General features: G+C 39.4%; 3 protein-coding genes across 3 annotated transcripts in view; all 3 read right to left on the bottom strand.

Moving 5' to 3' along the window:
• Window positions 1–1,544: 1,544 nt before the first annotated feature.
• On the bottom strand, window positions 1,545–12,200 carry LOC122079323 (F-box only protein 6-like). Its single transcript, XM_042645698.1, has 3 exons — window positions 11,977–12,200; window positions 2,128–3,390; window positions 1,545–1,985 (listed from the first exon to the last, which is right to left on the bottom strand). Exons 1-2 carry the CDS (start codon window positions 12,141–12,143, stop codon window positions 2,166–2,168), a joined length of 1,392 nt encoding a protein of 463 aa, XP_042501632.1. The 5' UTR covers window positions 12,144–12,200; the 3' UTR covers window positions 1,545–1,985; window positions 2,128–2,165.
• Window positions 12,201–16,963: 4,763 nt separating this feature from the next.
• On the bottom strand, window positions 16,964–18,768 carry LOC122078996 (non-specific lipid transfer protein GPI-anchored 1-like). The gene is made up of 3 exons (XM_042645203.1): window positions 18,336–18,768; window positions 17,390–17,452; window positions 16,964–17,299 (listed from the first exon to the last, which is right to left on the bottom strand). The coding sequence occupies exons 1-3, from the start codon at window positions 18,676–18,678 to the stop codon at window positions 17,136–17,138; spliced, it is 570 nt and encodes a 189-aa protein (XP_042501137.1). The 5' UTR covers window positions 18,679–18,768; the 3' UTR covers window positions 16,964–17,135.
• A 3,418-nt stretch (window positions 18,769–22,186) lies between these two features.
• The window catches only part of LOC122078611, a 5,605-nt gene continuing 4,308 nt past the window's right edge, over window positions 22,187–23,483 (bottom strand). Inside the window, exon 4 of the mRNA XM_042644669.1 lies at window positions 22,187–22,771. Coding sequence (XP_042500603.1) covers window positions 22,489–22,771 — 283 coding nt within the window. The 3' untranslated portion in view covers window positions 22,187–22,488. The remainder of the gene's footprint in view (window positions 22,772–23,483) is intronic.

Here is a 23,483-nt window from a genome sequence, read left to right as displayed (position 1 = left end):
GCCTATTCAAGGGTGCTCAGACCAATTCTGGCTGGATTTGGATCAGAATCGGTGGTCAATCCCTTTGCCGATTCTCTTCTAACTCTTAAACCCTGCAATATTTACACCAGGAAAAATAAAACCGGCAGTAACATGGCCTGAAGCACTAGGGCACCCATCTTTCAGAGATATATTGAATTCAAATATCAGTTCACCGAAAAATAGGAGAAGCAGATCTAACCCCATTATTTTCAGTGTTCTTTGCTGTGGTTTTTCACAGGTAAAGATGATTCCTAATTTGGTTTTTCTTTGAAGCTTTTCATCAAATAACCAAATAGACATAGGAAAGTGCAGATTTAGCGTCGATCTTCACTAACCCAGTTCTGATTCCATTCATCCAGTGTTTACCCACTCAAGCCACAGCAACTTACCTATATGGCATGACGTGCCCGAACAGTTTGACCCTTGAGGAGCTGGAATTGGTGTCAAAATTGGTCTCCGCCAACTCCAAAACTGATCCATGAAAGGGAAAATAGTCAAAGAGAATATTATTAGGACCGAGTTTTCCTAAAGCCACTCCCATTAGTGGCCACGAGCACAATTGGTGGTGGGAGGAGAGGTGGGAAGAGATGGGATCGCATCTGAATCGTCTCATCATTTCAGTCGCAGTGAAGGAAAACTTTGTCCGTCATGCTAAAGGAAAAAATGCCAAAAACCGTCACCCCTCCCCCAACTTTCCCTTTGCTCCTCTCCCTCCCCTCCCTTCAGGCTCTATCCCTCAACCGCGGAACTGTCCAATCCTCTTTTCTCGACTTCCTTCCGTTACACAAGCATACTGCATTAAGCCTGGTTGGGATATGACCCATTACCTGCAGGTAATGCTGAAATGGGGTTTATGTGACCGCAGCGAAATTGCAGATTATTAGCTTCCTATTCTCTAGAATGTGTTTGGGTCAGGAAGATAGTAAGGCTCAGTAGGGAACTCACCTGCCTAGCGATTTCTATACGGGATGTCTTCCTCAATGTTCCAAGAGTTGTAGGGGCATGAAGGGTTAGCAGAGAAAGCTCAAAGAGGCATGCATTGCTGGTCTTGGTCTGAGAGAGAAGTGTGGAGACAGGTCTGTCCGAGGACGGCAACTTGGGCTAGTTGGAGCTGAGACAACTCAAATCCATGGTGAACGTACACCAGAAAGCAAGCTACGACAAGCTCAGATCTCTCCAGCTCTCCTCCCCTCCCCCTCCGGCACTACCTCTCCCTCTCCTTCTCAGTTCTTTCGGAAGCTTCACCCAAAGCTTCAACATGTAATCCATCTTAAGTTTCCAGATTTGCCAGATTGGTCAATCCAGTTTAGGTGGATTCGAATCGACTATTTATGATTCAATTCCGATTCCCTTAAACACCAATGCCCGAGAATGGTTGCAGGGGGAGGTAGAAAATGGAATTTGGCTAGCCCAAATTATCCAAACCTACCCCTACATATGAATAGAATGGAACGGGGCAAGAACAAGAACATGTATGACCAGAAAGTAAAGATGGTACAGCAAATCACCGAGGCAAGTAAAAGTAGGTGTAAGAGGACAATATTTTAAGTTGGTTATTATCAAAACTTAAACCTGCCACATGTTCAAGCGACAATCACAATCTGATATGAAACCCAGTCAAGCCTTTGCTAAAGGGACAGGACGGGGAAATTTCACTCCATCAAAACCCCAACTCCAGAGGGGGCTGCCATGCCTAAGGTAGTCACCAAGTTTCCAAAGACTCAAAAGGGGCATATAATACAAGGCTTAAGATAAAGTTTGCGTCTCTTCCATACTAAAACTAAGATTATCATACGAAGGTCTCTACTGCAGCCTATGCCTTATCCCCCTGCAAGCAACTCAGCACCCAACTGGACTGAATAAAAATGTCGGCATCTTAGTCTATGATAAACATGGAAAGTTCTCCATCCAACGGTCTTTAAGCCACCAAATAGTTTTCCTGTTTAAACAAAGAAAACATTTTCCTGTTTGAACAAGGAAAACATGAGCTTGATTAAGAATCAATGGCACTGCCATGACATCTTTGATCAAAATGATAATTAACAATTTCAGCAACATCTTGAAAGGCAAGTGCATAAAATCTAAACTAGACTCAGAAGACCATACCTTATCGTCATTATCCAGAAACAAGAAGAAAACACAGATTAGGCCACTGCTGTTGGACAAGGGTGGAACGCGGTGCCACTTGCAATCCATCGCTTCCTTCCACGAGGGAACATGCACCCAGGAACCCTCTTCCACTCCCTGTTCAAGATATTGTAAGTAACCAAGCGATTCTTCTGTCCCAACCTTAATGACAGCATGAGCAAACCCTTGTTACCCAAGCAAGCCATCCTCACGTGCTTTCCATAAAAATCCAAGCACCATATATTTGGCATTCTGTCAACCTCCTTCCACAAGAGCGTCATCTTCTGCAACTCCCATATACACACACATGTTGCTGCATTTTTACTCAGCAACCCCACAAGCATGATCCGGCCGCCACACTGTGCAATAGCATGGTCCGCCAGATGTGGTGGGGATGGTATAGTAAACTGCTTCCAAACCCCAGTGGCCATATCATAGGACACAATCCCTTCCGGCTCAGCACACATAAAGTATAGAGTACCATCAACTGAGATGGATTGGGACTGAAAGTTTAGCGAAAGGGGTAGTTTGATGTTTGTGGGCATGCTTCCCGGATGGGTCCAAGTGTTCTTGACAGAATCATAGACCTCGTATTCGCCATTATATCCAACCCAGAGTATTTTGTACCCCTTGTCAGTTGATGACCCATTAAGAGTCATCCCCACTGCCACACGAGACCAGACCCTGACAGACCTTGGTGGCAATTTTTTGAATGACTGAGTCAAAGGGTTGCACACATAAAAGTTCATGTTACCAATATCAAGAAAACAGACTAGACCACCCACCGAAGCAACTGGGAAGATGATTATATTTGCCATCAATGAAGGAATGGGTGGATGGTGCCATTTCTTCAAGGACGGGTCATACACGGCTCCACTGTGGGCATATTCATTCTCATGAGTTATGGTGTAGAACCAGGGATGGCTTTGAGGAACTTCAGCACAATGTTGAGAGAAACTATTGGAAGACAGTAAGGAATTCCATTTCCGGCAAACAGAACGAAACTGGAAGAATATAGCAATAGGGAGTCTTGCAATTACAGCTTCAAAAAGGTCCTCAGGGAATTCCTTCCAGATATGCTCTTCCATTATCTCATTTGAACTACGCTCTCTTCTAGACTTCTTGGTGGGTGGAGGCTTACAATTTTCCACCATCTTGAAATTGCTCGACTTTGCTCCCCTCATTACAAGATTGTAATAACCATCATCAATGGTACTGTTATTGAAATCGAGGAAACACCATCTGTGAAGAGACAACATTTACATAAAAAATTGTTGCAAAGTAATTTCCTCAACTAATAAAGCATTATGATCCAACTAAAGGGGAAGAAGAAAATACGTAGAAGAAACGTTAATATAGGCCAATGACATGCAAGTAAACAATCTGTTTTCCAACATTATTTTGTTCAACTGAAAAATCGAATTTCAACCCCATGAAATCTTAGAAACTGTAAAATGATATACTAGTTGATGCAAATGTCAACTAAATCTCATAGTACTACCAGAAGGCATATACTGTTTTTCTTTCAAAGTAAATTTACATTCATTTTGGAAAAGGAACTAGTTTGTTCCCAATTCCATGTGTCCAACTAATAGAATACCCATATCTAAATCCATTTATAATTGCTGAACAGTTTTAGCATAAAACCTAATCTAAAGAGAAGCCGTACAATGTAAACGAATCTCCCAACCAGAATAGTAGTCTAGCAGAGACTACTTCAGAACAGAATACAGAATAGCGTAATATAACTAGAATATGGGGGGGGGGGAACCTAGTAACTCAAAGCGGAATAATCAGAATAGTCCAAAATTCCAGTTGAGAGAATGAGTGGTCCATGACTATATTCTATTCGTAGGTCTACAGAATTTGAAGAAATTCTGACAATAGAATATGAAGTTGTGGAGAAATCACTACAGAATATGAAGAAATTCTGACAATAGAATATGGAGTTATGGAGAAATCCCAGTGCAACCAGGAAAACTAATAGCAGAACTAGAACACCCCAATGCCGATTATGATTCCTAAGAAGCAGCAACAGAACTTCAGAGAATAGGATATCTGAAACTTATAATTCAGATTTGAACCAAAACAGGTTAGCAATAAGAGAGAGACTTGAAAAAGAGAAAAAACCAGAAAATTGAGGAAACAGGGATGGATAGATAGATAAAAAATAAGGCTTAGACCACCACACTACTAAATCCACAGGAGCAAAACTTCAGAAAAACTGAAAGCTATTTTTATCAAACTCAACAAAAAATTCTATCAGACAGTTATACAACCAGCTATGACTTATGGAGCAGTGTTGGGTAGTCAAGAAGAATAATTTGAATAAAATGAGTGTTGCGGAGATGAGGATGCTGAGAATGTTGTGTGACAAGACTAGGAGAGATAGAGTAAGGAATGATCGCATTAGAGGTGATGTGGGAGTCGCCCCTATCCAAGACAAGCTCCGCGAGAGCCGGTTGATATGGTATGGCTATGTCCAACAGAGACCTATGGATGCCCCAGTGAGGAAGAGTAACCAGATTCAATTGGATAGAGCCTGAAGAGCTAGAGGCAAGCCCAAAATGACTATTGATGGAGTGGTAAGAAAATATATGCAAATGGAAGGGCTATAGAGTTTTGTGGAGGACAAGTACCCAGGTGGCCGACCCCTTGTAGGGGATGTTCTTGTGATGCTATGACTTCTACTTTCACCTACTTTTTACCCCATCTTACTTTACTTGCGTTGCTTCTTTATATTCTTACTCCTATTTTGGATCCATGTAGCCGAACCCATTTAGTTGGGATAAGGTTATGATTGTTGTTATTGTGTAATAGGGTTAAAAGAACTCCTATTCTAACTAGGACTCCAAATCAATAAATAATAAAGTAAATCTTGTTTCCCAAACTCCTACAATGGAGGGCCAATACGGAAAGGGAATAAATCCCTGAGTGAACTCAGAATTGCAAGAAAGGAAGAGAAGATATCGCACAAAGGGGGAGAAATCGATAAAGGTTCGTTTCACGTTTCTCTTGATTAGTCCAACCCGCTTGGACTAGAAATGGACACCCTTACTCAAAGCAATAGACCCAATCACCCAACAGTTAGTATATTTTTTATTTTTTTTTTTCAATCCCATGTTGGACTTTAGAGAGACAAAGAATTGAGATTTGAGATTCCAAACGTAGTGATGGATCTATTTGAGGATAAAATTACATTTCTACCCTTTTTAAACACTTTGTCATAAAAAGTGGTGCAGCAGCTTTTAAGTTTTTATTGGGAATATAAACACATGAAATTACTTTTTGAATCTTCTTGAACCAATCATTTCTTTCACAGTATAAGACTTTTTAGGTAACTAAAAGTGGGTTACATGCCTTTTGTAACCTACCTAGGTTACAACTAGACAAACCCTTTACAGTATGTACACGTCTATTTTATTAAAATTTTATTGAATAAATTTGTTTCGGGGTATGATGTCTTTTATTCTACTGTTTGCAATTGCATTTGTTTAGGGTTATATGGGTATTTCGGTAACTTACTTATATAGGGTTTCACTATAAATTTGTAGCGAGGATTTTCTCTCTGTAATCAATTTGACAGAGGTGTTATGACAACTCTAATCCTATTCTCCATGATTATAGAGTAGATCTCATATCACCGTGGATGGAAACAATCTTGTTGAACCACATTAAGCTTTATGTGCATTGTGTAAATGTGTGTTTGTATTTATGTTCTCATGTTCTACAAAATTATGCGCAGTGAGGATCTAGCAACAAAAAAAAAAAGACTCTGGCAAGCACCCTAGCCATTGGATGTTCACACTGTCACTCACTGTCTCCCTGCAGAGGATTTTTGTGCAAGAACATATGCTAGTTGAATTCAAAGATTTGCTACTTGATTTCGTCATGTGATGACATCCAAAGGTGGTTGAGGATCCTAGCCATGGGATGGACCTTGGCATGCATCCCAACACATGCCGAGGTTTATCTGACAGTTGAGACCCTCATTGTCTCGTGCAGCCGCCGTAGAGGATTTATCACATACCCTGTGGACCAGCGCATTAGAAACAATCTGATCCATGGTGTAAGATACTTGAATCACTCTTGGAATTAGTGTCGGCTGATTCTGATATGATTTCGATCCAGATCACCCTGTATTGATCTATAATCTCTCCATTTTTCCCTTAATTCGTATCTTGCACCATACCCGGCACCAAAACATTCAACTCAATTAATTCTCAAAATTTGCCCAATAACTTAGGTTATATACCTTTATATAATAAACTAAAATTAAAACTTCCCTAATTAAAATCTAAAACTGAAATAGAGGTTTCTAATCACTTCCTAAAATCTTAGACTAACAAAATAGAAACACAATAAAACTAAAATTGGAAAATTCTACTTACCTAATTGCTATCCCCAAAATAACCCAAAATAAAATATTACAAATCCTCCCAATTAAAATAACTCAATATTTCCAAAGTAAATCCTAAAATATCCTACTGATCCCAAAAGTCCAATTAGGCCTGGTTCGTCTCGGTCGAGATTTCCCGAAGGGTCAACCCAGTTCAGCCTTGATCTACATCAACTCCCCCGATAATGTGAAAAACTCGTCCACAAGTTTTAAAGAATGATAAGAATAAAAACTCATAAGCTAGGGCGAATTGGTCGTTGTCTGCATCGCGGACAAAACCCAAGATGTGAAGCTGTGGAGGTGCATTCAAGTACGAAAAATCATGAGGAAGAACGAACTCATGATGGTGAACAACTGGCACTGCATTGATGTCCTTCATTACTTGATCACGATTTTCTCACACTTTGGGTTGTCATCACTTGTTCCACAGTAGGATGGTCTTCCACTTGTGTTGAGACATTTGGTTCGTCTTGTGGTTGTACTGGTGGTATCACTATCTTTGACTCAAACCAATCATGAAAAGTAAATTTTTTACGCATGTGGTAAGCCTGGAGGGTACACACATTGTTGTCATGCTCAAGGATGTCGTCTCGTTAATCCAACCAACCTCGACTCAATTTAATGATACATTGAGGAGAGTCAAACACTTCCCAAAAAGTATCATTATAATAATGAGAAACAGAGAATTTAACGAATACATCATATTCAAGACAAATTTGACTGGTCTTTGACAACATATCCACCACAAATCGTGAGACGAAATTGTCGTGTTGTCTCTCATCAATTAACAAATGACAAAGTTTTCCATTTAACAGCCACACTCAAAATTTGAACACAAAGGGATCCATGGCAATAATGAAAGGCTCAAATAAAAGAAGTGGCAAAACAGTAAATAAACTGAAGTTTATGATGAGATGGAAGAACTGTAATTTGGAAATTTGAATAACAAACTCCCAAGATCATGTCACGTATGGGATGGGAGGGGTAAACTTGGAAGATAAAATAAAATATGGGTAAAAGATAATAATTCAAAAAAGATGGGATAAATAAGGGAAGAAGAAAATAAATAGAAAGTAGGAGGCGGAATTCAATCATCGACATAGAGAACTCCTTGGAGACAAAACAAGGGAAGGTTGTGGAGCCAACTCCTGCTGGTGGTTGGACAGCAACAAGAATTCAGGGAAGACAGAGGCATGACAAGGGCTCCGTCGGAAGGCCAAGAGGCGATAAAAGGCAGCTGCGACAGAGGGAGGAGACTCGTGGGAGATCTTCGAATCCGGTATGAATGTTTTTCCACTCTCTCTCTCTCTCTCTCTCTCTTCTTTCTTCTTTTTTTCTTTTGCTTGCTGTCAGAACCCTAGAAGAGGGGTCCCCTACGGGCAGGCACGTAGGGTAAATAACAAATAGAAATCTGCGTGTGAATCCCATCTAGAGTTCCGTCTTACTTAATTATAATAGTTGTGGCTACTTGGCCTATTGGGAGCTTTTTTGTCATGGTGGGAGCTTTTGGAAGTCACTTTGCAGGTCAAGACCGTAGGAACAGGGAAGAACACGGGAGAAGACCTTATTTAGATGGATTGGTAGCACAGGTGGCCCTCACGAATGGAGTTCGGGCAGTGCTCTCACTTACAGAAAATGAGGGTGGTCGCAGACCAACCACTTTGGCAGTTCACGGCAGAAAGAACCATTCCCAAATCTGGGGAGACTGAGAGAGCAAATCGAGGATGATGAGTGATGCAAAGGAGAAAAGGCGTATGATTTGATTAAGGACCTTCCATTTGGACAAGGGGATTTGGCACAGCAAAAAGGATAGTCATCGCTTGGATAGAAGATAGTGGCACTAATTGTATCCTCCTTTTTTGGTAGCAAGAACTCGAATGCTAGCTAGCTCCAAGAGAAGATAGATTTTGTCTATAAAAGACAGGAAGCGGTTTAGTACTTCTTGCCAAAAAGCACTATTGTACTGATTGAAGAGAATTGACAAATGCTTTCTTGTTGCTCCTCGTATTAAATAACCGTGTCGATCTACCACGCTGCTTTCAACATCCCTGAACAGGCGCATCCTTTGCTGCCATAAAGCGAAAGACAAGGACACAACACACTGGAAGAGATGGCTAAGCTCAAACTCCAAAGGTTTCAATCAAAAGAAGGGAAAGGGGATGATTGGGTTTTGTTTCGAGGATTTTTTTTTTAGCTGCCGATGGAAAACTAAGAAGAGAGGAGGGTTTGATTGAAGGGGCCACATGGTAGAAATAATGGGGTGAGAGGTTGTGGAAATGGAAAGAGGAAGTTGTATGTTTTTCTTTTCTTTTTTCCTTTTTTTTTTTTTTTTTTTTCATTGTTGGAACTGTCCGGCAGATTAATGATGGGAAAGAGAAAATGGAAACAAAAGAGAGATGGCGGAAGAAGGATGGATCCTTCGGCTCTGATACCACTTGATGGAGGGCCGATAGGGAAAGGAAAGAAATCCCTGAGAGAACTCAGAGTTGCAGGGGAAGAAGAGAAGATATCTCACAAAGGGAGGAGGAAAGAGGTCACATGACCTAGTCTTTTACCATACCCGGCACCAAAACATTCAGCTCAATTCATTCTCAAAATCTTCCCAATAACATGGGTTACATGCCTTTATATAATAAACTGAAATTAAAACTTACCTAATTAAAATCTAAAACTGAAGTAGAGACTTCTAATTACTTCCTAGAATCTTAGACTAATAAAATAGAAACATAATAAAACTAAAATTGGAAAATTCTACTTGTCTAATAGCTATCCCCAAAATAACCCAAAATAAAATATTACATATCTTCCCCATTAAAATAAATCAATATTTCCTTGTAAAGTAAATCCTAAAATATCCTACTGATCCCAAAAATCCAATTGGACCTGGTTCGTCTTGATCGAGATTGCCCGGAAGGTCAACCCTGTTCAGCCGTGATTCTGCATCACACGTATTTTAGACTCATTAAAGAGGCCCATTACAATATAAACCCCTTAGACCAAAAGCCCAATATATATTGAACTCAACCAAAACTTATTTCCACTATAATAAGCCCACTTCACACCGAAACATATTGACCAAATAAGGTTTTTCCTCCACTGGCTAGTTTCCTATTTCTAGATTTTTGCAATTTTGGCTGTAACTATTTTTTGGGAGTGCTTATTTTAGATGTTTGAGCCCATTAGTTGCAGGATTAGAAACTGCACCACATTATCATGCATCCTTGTATCGAAAACCTAAAGAGAAGAAGATAAAGCCCTATAATGGCTGGTATAGAATAGGTTTAATTAAGGGGCAGTTATTTGGAGGGGGGAAAATGCAATACTACAGTAAAATATAAAATACATGCTATTTAGGAGGGATATCACCCACAATTAACAGATATGGATTTTGAATCATTTATGACAATCTTGAACCGGGACTGTTCAGCTCCTCCTTTAAGAGACTTCAATCTGCACCAGTGCATCTCAAGTTTCCTGTTCTAGAGCAGCGATGGAAGTATGATTAAGGAAGATGATTGCACTCCTTAATGGTGGTGGTGCTACAACATTGGAATTTAAATATGAGTGAGGACACAATGAAAATCCTTGTATGGAGTATAATAAACCGGCAAACTCTTTCACTAGCATGATCTCCATAACATGTTCCTTCTCTATACATGGCGAACACATGGTATAATTCTAATTCAGTTAATATAGACCCTATTTATGTACTCTAGTTCAACCCCATTTAGTTGGGATAAGGCTATGTTGTTGTTGTTGTTGTTGTTGTTGTTGTTGTTGTTATATTACAGTTCTTCATATTCAAGAAATCTTCCTTACTCAAGCTGAAGTTCACAACAACTTCCTCTAGTTTAGTAGCTTTTCATAAAGTTATTCTGCAAGAACAAATGTTGACCTTTTAACACCTTCAACAGAGAGAAAATGTGGAAAACACTACAAAAGGGGGATGGTGATTGGTCCACAATCTCAGTGATTCTTTCCTTTCAATACAAGGGATTACTCCTTCAGCCTTTCAAGGAGTAGACATGGGCACAACTGTCAAGATTTAGCTTGAAGGCAGGCAAAAACTAGTTCATCTAGCATCCACTTTATGCAGTATAATGAATGAAGCCAAACCAAAAGAAGCCTACCTTGAACTAACTGGATTTTTTTAAGATTTTAAATTACAAAGCCCAAACCTAAATCCAAACCCAATAAATCAACAAACTGGGAAACTGGGGGACACTGACATTTTCTGTAACACCTATGAGTAAATCACCGTGCTCTGTTCAATAAGTGCAACCATCTTAACTCACCAAGTGGGAAAAAAGTAGCAATTACAAACAATGAACAATGTTGAAAATTCAGTAGACCATGGCTGTTTAGGGTCAAGAGAAAGCTAATATACAACATTGAACTATTGGAGGATTATTTCCATGGTTCTCTTTCCCATGATGCATGTTCCCAATCACTTGGCAGCTAAACCCATTACTAGTCAAAGAGTATACAACTTTTGGTCAATGAACCGCAGGCCAATGCTAAGGATGTTCAAGCAAGTCTCATGAGGCCATGAACTATAGAACTCTTATGTCCTAACTAATAAATTTCTGGAATGTGTTGGGAACAACATAACGGCAATAGTACTGGGTTTTGGCTACAATAGAAAATAAGACTTGAAAGCTCAGTCACCCACCTCCCCCCCTCCCCCCTTCTTTAAACGCTGAATTCAAATACTCTTAACCTACAGTCAAACACTACATACACAAATATTTATAGCTTCAAAATCAGAGATATAAGATGGTAATTCAAAAGGATTAATATGCTCAGTTAATTAGATAACAATAAGGGAGGGGGGGGGGATTTAACAATTGAAGAGTGACCTAATCTTTCATCTGCCACATCAAAATACTCATCAAACAAAGCCAAACTACAAAAGGAGAGGCGGGAAGAAAGAACAATCAACAAACACACATATTTCCACACTGACGAACTTCAGCAGAACGACAACATTGCAACTAGAAGATAAGAAGGATGAACGCCAATCAATGCCGCCATTAGCTCACAAAACATTTTATCACCAAATAATAAGGGATATATAGGGAGAAGGGGGAGAAGAGGAAGAGACGAAAATACACCAAAAGAGAAACAATTGTCAAGCAATCTGCCTAAGAGTAAGAGAGCAGTAAGGAAACACCAACAGCACAGAAATCCGAATACCAAAGAGGCGAAGAAAGGGAGTGGGGGAGTAAGATAACCCGAAGCAACCAATTTAGAAATCTGAAAACGAAAACGGAAATTGTTCGCGAAGAAAACAATTCTCCGTCATTCGCAACAAGAAAATATTAAAAATCCTTGCGATCTAAAGAACAGACAGACGAAAAAAAAAAGGGAAACACGAAACTATAGAGCATTGAAGACAGAATGCGTGAAACTAGAGAAGAGAGAGAAACCTCTGCAGTTGTAGTCGCTGATGTTGTTGAATTAGTTGTTCATGTAGGGTTGGATGGAGACGATGGTGGGGGTGACGATGAAGATTATAAGGAAGTGAAGAACCATGGAGTTCACAGAGCTCCTGAAACTCTCCGATTAGCTGCCGCAGCATGGCCAGCTCCTCCATGCCCCGACTACCCTTCCTCCTCTTTCTCCAATTTCCCAACCTTTTTCTTCCTTTCAAGCTTACTCTCTCTCTCTTCATTACTCATTAGTTCATTCTCCCACTCACCTTTTACCACGTCAGCAAGACCTCCGTAATAATTGCATAATTGGCCAATCCTTAATTTGGGCATTGTATTCGTTGATATTTACGGAGATACCCTTGCTAAAAATAAAAATGAAAAAAGAGAGAGAGAGAGAGCCATCATTTCGTTGCACGAGGGGTGGGACCGGGGGGTGAAGATTTGGGTCCACCTTTTAGGCACACACGAGAATGCATGATTAGTATAGATGAATGCCGCCCCGACTCCAATCTAGCTGCTATTAGCGCCCCGTAGTAATAGGTCTACACGAATTGCAGTAGGCTCGTATACATCTTATCAAATCACCCGCAACCCAAAAGTGGTTCAAATTTGAAGTTGAAAAGGTACTTAACCCACGGACGATCAATTTTTTCTTGGAGTTGGATAAATAGGTTTGGTTTCGATTTAATTCAATACGTACTAGACATGAAGGATAAAGTTTTCTGCCAGAGCTCCCCTTACCCCTCGGAAATTTGGGGGCATGAAATGATCACTTTGCCCCTCTCAGGGGACGCACACCCCCTTTGTCTAGGGCCTCTAGGCATAAAGGGAACTCTCAGAAAAAAAACATATGCGTTGAAATCAAAATCAATTAATAATTCATTCAGTTTTAATTGGTTTTTGATTGATTTTATAAACAACTTCATGACACCCCTCACACATAGAGGAATCTTGTTGACAAATCTGGATATTCTAAGATTTCAAGAGTATATATTTATTAAATTTAATAAGAACAAGACAACAATGATAGATAAGAGAGAGAGAGTTTCCTCTCACTTGTCTTAAGCTTTTTTTATAAAGATTAGTAAAAGAATTTGCTATCAGATTGCGTAACCTCTACGTAAGTATGAGAGCCAATAAGATTGTATGCATGGACATCCAAATCAAGGGCCGAGTATCAGTCCAATGAGAGGGCTTAAGAGAAAATTTCCTTCTAAACATCTGTGTGATTTCCCTCTCACATGGATTTTGTTATCATTTTTCTCTCTAGCTCTAAATATGTGGATCCCATGATGAATTCTCTCTATCTGATAATATTTATGCGATTTACCGATATATGGTTTAATTGTTCTCGGAATTCCAAAAATACCACTCCTCTGTTCCAATCTCTGAAATTGACTATTAGACTGGTCGATCAAACCGTGATCGGAGTATCGGACCACTCAACTCCACGGCCCGTCTCTTTTTTCGTTTTTTTCTCTTTCTAAAGAGTAAAGACAATGATGATACTTGAGAGTCTGGTCTTGAAGTCTAAAAATAGTGGTCAATGGTTAGATTGTAATTATAGGATGTACAGGATATACCTTTGTTGAAAAGAAAAGACTCCAATCCAAATCGTCAATTCCGTGGATCATGTGGTCAAGTAGGACAATCAATCAGTCAATCTCAACACCTAGGCGGGTCCCATTCTGCAACCATTGTCCGTCTTTTTGCTCTCGAGATTTGAATCGTCAAAGAATCGAAACTTTAAAATAAGTCAGACTTTTCCTTCATCCAACGTACTGACTCACCGGAATATCCACATGATCCCAATCCATTGGTCAGTATCACCTAATGACGTTCTTTACTGACCTGATGCCAGAAGGTTACATTATTGACAGAAAATGGTAACACACTTTGAAATCTTTCTCAGTTTCTCGGCTTCTCTCCTTTTTTAAAGTTTGGATTACATGAAATGATTATGAGGGAGGGAGGGAAGCAGCGGCCTTTCAGTGAAGGAAACGTCAACCGCACGTTTGGGTGTTTGATTCCCCTGATCCCCTCCTCATTCCCTCCCCTGTAAAAGGAAATTGGAATTTTCTTTTTCTGTCCTGATCTGTCGTCCACGTGTGGTTATATAAATCTCATGATTTCAAATGAAGGTGGAGAGAAAACCCCAAATATCGATACCAACTACTTATAAACGTGTCGGGCTCAAGCGAAGATCCCATTTAATGATGTTCAATTAATACCAACGGTCTATTGTTTAGAGATAAATGATTTCGTTGCTTCTTCAGGCTTGTTTAGTTTGATTAAAGATTGTTATCTAACTCACCATTTATAAATGGTTTAGTAGCTTATTTAAGGCTTGTTTAGTTCAATTAAAGATTGGCATTTGAGTCATCATTTATAAATCGTATCAAGGGGTGTTAATTGGTTAGCGGTCTCAATCAGGCCTAATCAAGCTTGAGCACTTTAGGACCTTGAACCGTGATTGGCTCATTTAAGTAATCAAACCACATATGCTAGGCATGGTTCTCTTTATAAATAATCAATGTCCTAAATCAGGCTATACAGTTCTTAAGTAGGCTAATTAGCCTTTTGTCTCTAATCTAGGCTTTAAATATGTCAAGCTAAAGAAAAAGTCTCTAATCAGGCTTTCAAGGTATCAAGCCAGTAATCGGTCAATCTTGGCCGTACGCTCATTAGGTTCCACCCTTGCATCGGGAATGACCCATTTTAAATGGGCCAAACTTGAACCAAACACGTTTATTAATCAAACTAGACTTGTTTGAGATTTAAATAGTCAAATTTGATCGGGCCTGAAATTGACACCCCTAGACCATACCTAACCTATGATGATTGATTACATAAACAAGTTGAACAGCGTGTGAGATCCTAATAATATCAATATTTTTATTAGGGGTAGAATGGTCTGACTTGGCTTGATTCAGGCAAAATAATACATTACGTGGACGTATCATCCTAAAGCAACATGAAGGAAGGGTATAGAGGAAAAAGAGAGGGCACTTTGGTCATTTGGAGTGCTGATGAGTAATGATGATTGATGATTACAAGAAGGGGGTGTTTAGTGGAAGGAAGGATTAATGAAAGAAGGTGGAGATTAAGATTTTAATGATTATGATTTGTCGAAACCAAGGGGATGCGGTGTGTAATCATTCCCTTCTCCTTCTTGGGAAGAAAGAAGAGGGCGTGATGTAGTTGGCCCAACCAAGGTAAAATGGGTTACTTTCAATGACCCATAATCATTTATGATTATGATCATAATCATGATGATGGAAAATGGAATCTTCTACAGTATCAAGTACCCATTTTAATATCGATATACTGATACGGATCAGCTGTATCGGATTATATCGGGTTGATTCGAAGTATATAACAAAAAAAGATAAAGATTGACCCCTGCACTACAGATATAAGGGAGACATAATGACCACCATGCCCCTCTAAAGATGAACATTGGGGTATCTCTTCACTGATGCCATTACAATACCTAGAACCATACTTAGGGATCAAAATAATGGTATTGATCAGATCATTTTCCCTCAACAAATATGGACACCACCGATCCGTATTGGTATATGTATTGTCCAATACACAGATACGATAAATGACCCTACTTTACACACTCTACCTCTCTCTTAAGGATGTGAATTTGAAACCGAAATTGAATCAAGCCGTTTATATCGAAACCGCAAAACCTTTAGTAAATGGGTCGGGTCAATTTTAATCGTTTAACCCAATGGTTTCAAACCAAATTGACACTGTGAAAATCGAACCACTTAAACCGTCAAAACTGATCCGATTAATCCATATAATGATTAAATATTTAGTTATTTTAACAAAACATAATGGTTTGATATAGGGAAGAATTAAGAACCATAGAGGTTGTCCAACCGTCTATTCAATAATTTACTCCTATCATGTAGTTCTGTAGTAAAATCCTTGCTTGTTCGATGTCTCATTTAATTTGATACAAGATTGAAACATTTATCAACAAAAGCAAATTTTAGTAAGCATGTGAATAAATAAGCAAACCGATTACTACCCGTTTAGAAACCGTATAGAATAAACCGCGATTAAAACCATTTAAAACTGTGAAACCAACACTGTTTAAAAATCGTGGAACTAAAACTATTTACTAAATGATTGCGGTTTTAAAAAGTGCAACTGTTTAGTAAATGGTGCGATTTTAATTTCAACTAAATAAATGTGAACCAAATCAAATCACACCGTACACACCAAAACCGAACCAATTAACACCCTTACTCTCTTTCCTATCATCTTTTGGAATTCGTGTACGTGTTAAGCTAAGCTGATCGTTTGGGTTCTTTGGCTGTGGGTGGCAACTTTGGCAGGTCGAATCTGAGCCCAGGCCCAACCCATTTCTGTATAAGAAAAACTAGAGCGATGTTGGGCCAAGATGGGCCGGGTCGGGGTTGAGTATATGTACCATTTGGCTCAGTTAAGGGTCAGTACCTAGTGGGAATTTATTTGAACCAAACTAAGCCCAAGCTTAAACCCTCTTCAAAGCTGAGCTAAAATTTGGCCCAATTATCCTTAGGCCTATCAGTTTAAATGTAAATTAGGGAACTACTTGAGGGCTGACCCATCAACAGCCCAAAGTGCTGCTGATAGGCTTTGCCTTTCATTAACCATTTTGAAGCAAGAATATAGCGAAGAATCGGATTTTAGGGCCCGTTTGGTATCGTTCTAAAAAAACGTTTCTGGAGTTTTTTCGTTCTATTGGAACGAAAAAACAGAATCTGTTTGGTGCACTTATGGTCCGTTTCTGTTTTTTTGAAACAAAAAGTGAAAAAAAAAACTGAAAAAACGAGATTTGACGGAACTCCATTTTGGAGTTCCGTCTTCCCAGTTTCGTTCCATTTTACAAAAGAAAAAAAAAAATTTCCCGATAAAAATCTTAAATCCCACAAGTGGTATGTTGGGGATTCTTCCATTTTATTTAAGAGAATTCATGTAATTAGGAAAAAAATTCGAATAGATTTGTGAAAATCAACACAAAAATCAGTTCAAATATCTGACTCATACACATTCCTAGTTCTAAATTTTCTGGTTTTTTATTTACCCAAAAAAAAAAAACTGGTTTCTTGAAGAGAAAATTATCATAAGATAGGTGATTAGGTGCAGCTTCATGCTCCTCCACATAGCAGCAGGGAGGAGAGACCTGTTGGGAAAACAGAGATGAAGATAGCCACAACAATGTTGATGGCAGTAGGACCTGCAACATGGGTTCCATGCTTAAATCCGTTGGATTTGGAGTCCTCACTTGCTGTAGCCGTTGAATTGGAAGTTGCTGCAATCCAACACAAGGATTCTCCTTCAGGGTTTTACATTTCATGGATCATTAAATGCTTTCAATGAAAAACAGGAGTAGAAGATCAACCTGCTGATGAAGAATTTGTAAAGATTGCTGCATCTGGAGAGTTGGGTGATAGACTTAAGAGCTCTGTCCAAACATAAGTAATTACTTTTGGTCAATAAATGACACTACTAGTTAGAACAGGTAACTACAATAACTAATTAAAGAAACATGGAAATATTGCTGAAGATGAAAACTTAAGAATGATATAAGGAAAAAATATATATCGAAATCGCAAGCAAACAATCACACAATGAAAACATTTGCGTAATTCAATAAGATTGCCTACATTCTAGGGATATGATATCTATTTTACTATCAAATAGAAAATATGGGAGAATATGGTTACAACCGCTTGTACTCACATCTGAGAACCTTTCTCAGGTGAGAAAACCGTTTTCACTACAAATATAAAGTGAATCTCTTGAACAAATATTACCAAAATACCCATGTAGCCCTAAAAACAATTCCTCCCAACTATGGACTTGGCCAATTCATCGAGGCCCAGTAATTAAATCGGTCCTTCTAGATCTTAGGCCTTATGATGCCCCTCGAAATTAGCCCACAAATGCAAGTGAGAAAATACAAGACATCATACCCCAACTTCTACAAGTCAAAGAGAAAAGACTTGAAAGTTGAAATATGACCATGGATCAAAGAAGGATTAGGCCATTAGGGTTTGTTCCATAGCCTTGACCCTTCTTCCCTTCTCAAGTAGGTAGAAGTTACTTAAGTTCCAACTCTACCAAACCTATCATCTTCATCTATTTTCATGTCCATGCCATGCACAGTTACATAGTTTCATGATATGAGCAATTGGTCAGTTTGGAGTTTTGGAGTTTTGGGCACAAGCAAGTTAGATTAGAATTAAAAAGTAGAAACCAAGTGAAATCTTCAGAAAGGAAAAGAAATCAAGGGAGGAAAAAGGAATAAAACAAAGGAAGGTTGAAAGGGTTTTATATATAATTACTTGGACAGTCACTGAAACTAGTATTAGCCAACTTGCAAGCGGTGGGTATCTGAAGCAACTTAGCTTCCTGAAGGCCAAGCTGCTTAATTTGGGCTTGACCATCATGTGTTTGTTGAATGACGTAACAGAGGCAAACAGGGTTGTTGGTCCTGATTTCGCTCACGGCGCTGCAACACTGGTCGGTGGGAGACGCCGCCTTCCCTGTGGCGTAGTCAAGGCAGGGAGACACCTTCGTAACCTCGGCGTTGCACTGTTGTTCCACTGATGCTGAGTTGGTGTATTGAATTTGAAAGACTGAAAAGACCAGAAGGAAGCTGAGGAGAAGAGTCATCGTCTTCATCATCTTCTACCGATGGTTGATTCTACTCTTGTTTTGGCTTTCCTATTCCCACTTTCTTGCTTGGGTGAGAATTGGGAACTTCAGCTTAGTTCTACTGTTACTTATAGTATTTATGAATATCTCAGAGAGAGAGAGAGAGGGGATGGGGGGAGGAGGGGAAGCAATTAATAAGGTTGTTGAATGTTACGCTCTGAACTTAATAGAAGTGTACTCGTCACTGCCTCAGTGGTCACTGGTCACTGGTGGTTGTTAGGTAGTCGTTGGCTCGTTGCTATAAATGAAGCAGAATATACGAAATGGAAAGGTAATTTTCTATCATTCTGTATTGGGATTTAGTCTCAGTTTTTGGTAACAAAAATTGTCTCATAGGGCGTGCCCCTCTGGAGGCTCTCACTCCTGTCAGTCCTATATATATAGGCGCAAGAGTTCACGCAATGACCACTGTATCCCTCTTAGGCTCTGTGTCCTGTCAGTCCTATGTACAGGCGTAAGAATTCCTCCCGAAGAGAAAAAGAGAATATTTTCTGCGTGAAATTATAAGGGTTGCACCTAGACATAGAGATAGATGAAATGACCACCTCATCCCCCTAAAAGGTGAAAATTTCCACTCTGTTGATTGATTCTTTCGGGTGTATCCCCATTGGCTCGCATTTTGGTGCATCCCCTACACTCTTAGACAGAAAGCATTCTCTCCAAAAGGTTGGGCAAGAGATTGCTCTAGGGCCGCCGGATCAATGAAAACCCATGCAAGGGCATAACCATGAATGGTGGAAAGGAAATTGCAGGCACTTCTATGTCTAGGTACAAGAGCCATGTCTGATTAGGCAACATTCTTTTTTCTTACATTCTATGTCTTAGGCAACATTCTTTTTCCCTAAAAATTTTAAGAGAACCCAAAGAGGGAGGATCGCGATAAAAAACACAATAGAAACTCCACTATAATTAGCTACTTTTAGTTAGCTCATAATAAGGGTGTCAGTTTAGGACCAGAATTGGGAACATCCCAAACGGGACGGGTATTAGGATCTGATTTTGGTACTGAATAATAAATGGGACCAAACGGATCTAGGATGAGACTTTCAACAAGACTAATACCTAAAATACCGGTTAAGTATCGGATGGAACCGGAACCACTAGTCTCATTCCAAAAATATATATATATATATATATAGTTCAAGTTTTATGGTATAGTTTGATATCTTTGGGTGATATTTTCTCTTATGGAGGTTTCAGTTGATGGATCTTTAGTTCTATTACTGTAACTTTGTTTGATCATGGCACTAAAACCACATCAAACAGTACAGAACGCAATAAAACAGAAATCACAATTACATAATAAATTTTTACGTTTCTCTCTCATCGAACCCAAATTTTTTTGAATGCTTTCTTTTCTTGTCTTCCAAACATAACCTTAGAAAATAATGATAATTAATTGCTTCCAAAAAATTACAATTCTAGGTTACGGAGAATGTTTATCTGCATAAGTTAATGTGTAAATTTTGAAACCGAAAGTCAATTCATTTTGCAATCTCATCAATCTCAGCAGTAGGAAGCCTATGATGCAAAATTTTCAAAAGAAAAAATTTATATCTCAGAGATTATCTGCAGCCTCCATTCGTACTTTCATTTCCTCATTCTTAAATGGAGAGTCCATATTCTACCGAAAAAAAGAAAAATCCTTACCGTTTTGTCTGGTAGCCTTCCTCATATGGAAGATGTCACAATGTTTGGTAGTTGCATCTCTTGTGTTTAGTAGCCAAGAGAAGAAAAGAAAAAAGTACAAGCTAGTGTCCTATATCTGCCCAGTTGCTTAGGGATCCATTGCATATCAATTAAGGAGAAAGACCAGTACAGCGACCGTGTAAGGCAAGCTAGTGTCCGCGCTTCGTATGCTTCGTATATCTCTCCCACCCCCTCCCCCTCTTTGAACTGACCCTCTACCCCTTATGTATGAAGCTTTGTCTCTTATCCCATTGGTGTCGCACCCTGTTAGTTTACCATACATGGTGGTGTGTCTATCCATCTCCCGTCAATTAAGGAAAAGGGTACCCTATAAGGCAATGTGGCCATGTGCGGAAACCAATAAAAACATACATGAAAGCATCAATAATGATAAAATTTCACCTTTCGCTAAGTGCAAAATGCATCAAGCACAGATGCAAACGAATAATGATGTAACAATTCCAACCATTGATAAGAGGGATATGATATGGATTGACAACGCCCACTTAAATACTCTCCCTCACATTGAAACGCATCCTTTACAAAACTGAGGCCCATATGCCAATGTCATGTGCCAAGATGAGTTCTTTAGAATGAACTGGAGGATCCAGATCCTCTCCAATTTTTAATTGTGCAATTCTCTTTGTGCACACAATGCCTGTACATTTTTTAAATTGAACGGTCGTAGAAGTTTAAAGAATCAATCACAAAAAACCTTAGAATCAATTCTCATATCTGAAAACTAAATTATTCTAGGGTCGTCCGTATTGAATCGGGATCGATCGCAGCCGATTCAATATCCTAAGAACCGTGATTGCATGGGGCGACTCTCAAGAGTATCTGAGACTTTTTATCTCTCATTTCAGTAGATGAATGGAACATTGAGAGCAGTAACAGTTCCTGCTCAACAGGTGCAGGAGTAGAGACACATCTGGGTAAGAAGCCAGAGCTCACCATCTTCCTTTGGGGATAGGGTACGCAGGTGGACATTATAACATATTTCATCTTAGAAAGGGAAAAGGCACTATTCAAAAGATCATCTGCATACCTGTCCATGCAAGATGTAAACTCTCTATAAACAAAGGTGAGGAGGTGCTTTGAAACAATGGAAGAACTCAAAATTGAAAGGGGGTTAAGGGTAGAGAGCTCCACGCATTCTTTAAAGCCCCTTTTACCACATCTGGGTGTGGAGATTTCAGAGAGAATCCAACCAACAAGCAACATATTCCAGTCAGATACAGAGCTAGCTGAGATTTCTGCGGATAAATCGAGTGGATAATCATTATCATGTGGATGTTACATTATGCCAGGTTTCCTCAGATTATTCCTCAATGGAGATTCATATCAGCAACCTACTTCAGCATAGGCTCTGTACAGAAATGACATCAAACAGTAGCAGAGGGGGCGCCCCCCCCGGGGGGGGGGGGGGAGCAAGAAGAGGGTTGGGAGTGGAGGGGGGAAGGAATGGGGATGTGGGGAATAGTAAAGGAAAGGTAAGGCCGTGCAAGGCAGCAGGAAAATGGCTGGAAGGGTATGATTTACCAAAACTAAAGTCATTAGATCTTAGGATGGGGAATTCCTACCCTGCATAGAGAAGAATTAACTACTCTGCCACACATGGCAAGCAAGATGCTGAAACATTGTGGAAAGATATATCTCAAGGTCCCTTGTTACATGTTAAATTTTAACCCAATAGGAGTAAGCCAAGTGGCAAAACGGATCTTTAAAAAGACCCAAGAAGGCACATACAAATACATGAACGACTGAAAAATACACAAATGCATGGACATACATGAAGGAATTTTAGTTTTCAATTTGAAATGGTACAAGTTGGTGCACAAAAAATAGATAATATTTTGGCCTGATTTTTATTGTATAAATCAGGTTTGATAACATTCATGATTTAGGGGGCACACTATTTCAAGGAGAAACCTACACACTGTTCATTATTGCTATTAAATATCAGAAACATAAGAACGAGCAACAGACCTAGATTGACATTCATATTTACAGTAGAGACTGAAAATGGAAAATGATGACTCCATACATGATCAACCAAAGCAGCAAGATACTCAAAAGCATCTAGGAGTTTTAGGGCTTGGCCCTTGCATCATATTCAGTTGCAAGGACCTGGCCGTAATCACCTTTGGGGTCTTCTTGCTCTAGGTAGTCAGCTCTCGCATTGAGTGTCAACATTTGGCAAATCAACCAGAATAATGAAGCGTCAAGGGCCAGAAAGGCAGAACCACCAAAAAGACCTGTCTTGGCTGTGGGGCATTGATAATCGAGATTGTGATGAACATTGCGAGCAATGTGAAGGCCTTCAGTGATCGTTGCCCACATCATCATCCCCTCTGCAAGCACGGACACAACCCTGGTTTCACCCCCAAAAAAAAACAGAAAAGAGTGAGAATAACGTACATGCACATCCATTATTGGATACATTAAATACAAGTATGTGCAACCCTTAAACCGAGTCCAAATCAGAACATCAAGTTTTGCAGTAAGATTGGCCAGGATGAGGTGTAGGCCAATATAGATTCTATGCAAATCTCAGGTGTATCAAAAAATGGAGCTAGAATTGACTCGAATTTTTAGAGAATTGAATATGAGAATACAGTTTTTCCAGGAAGACAAACATTAATACTAACTGGTGCATGTCCGCCCGCCAATAAGGCAACATGGTTGAATTGGGGCAGAGCTAACAGACTGATAATAATCATCTACGGGATGGACTTTTGTGTGTTATGATTGTCACTTCTAAATGCTTCGTTAGAGTTGAAAACACCTGTTTAACTTTCTGGATTTTCTGTCATGTAATTATAGACTTTAAAGGAATATTCTGTATACTTATTTTATAGGAAAGCAGGTGCCCAATAGTTCTAGCCTTCTTGGCTAGTAAATTTGGCTCAGAATCGTCTAAGGATTCTCAACATACCAAAACCCACTGAAGCTCTTCAACTGGGATCTGCACCCAGTAAGTTTTCTTCTGATTAGTTAAGGGGCTCAATCTACTTGGTTTCAAATGATATACATTGCAGCTAGCTCAAACACTCCATTCTACTTTGGTCCCCAACCACACCCCC

Source organism: Macadamia integrifolia, chromosome 5 (assembly GCF_013358625.1).
Source record: "Macadamia integrifolia cultivar HAES 741 chromosome 5, SCU_Mint_v3, whole genome shotgun sequence".
Classification (NCBI taxonomy): Eukaryota; Viridiplantae; Streptophyta; class Magnoliopsida; order Proteales; family Proteaceae; genus Macadamia; species Macadamia integrifolia.
Note: the sequence above shows the minus strand (reverse complement) of the source record. Positions and strands in the feature narration are given on the sequence as shown.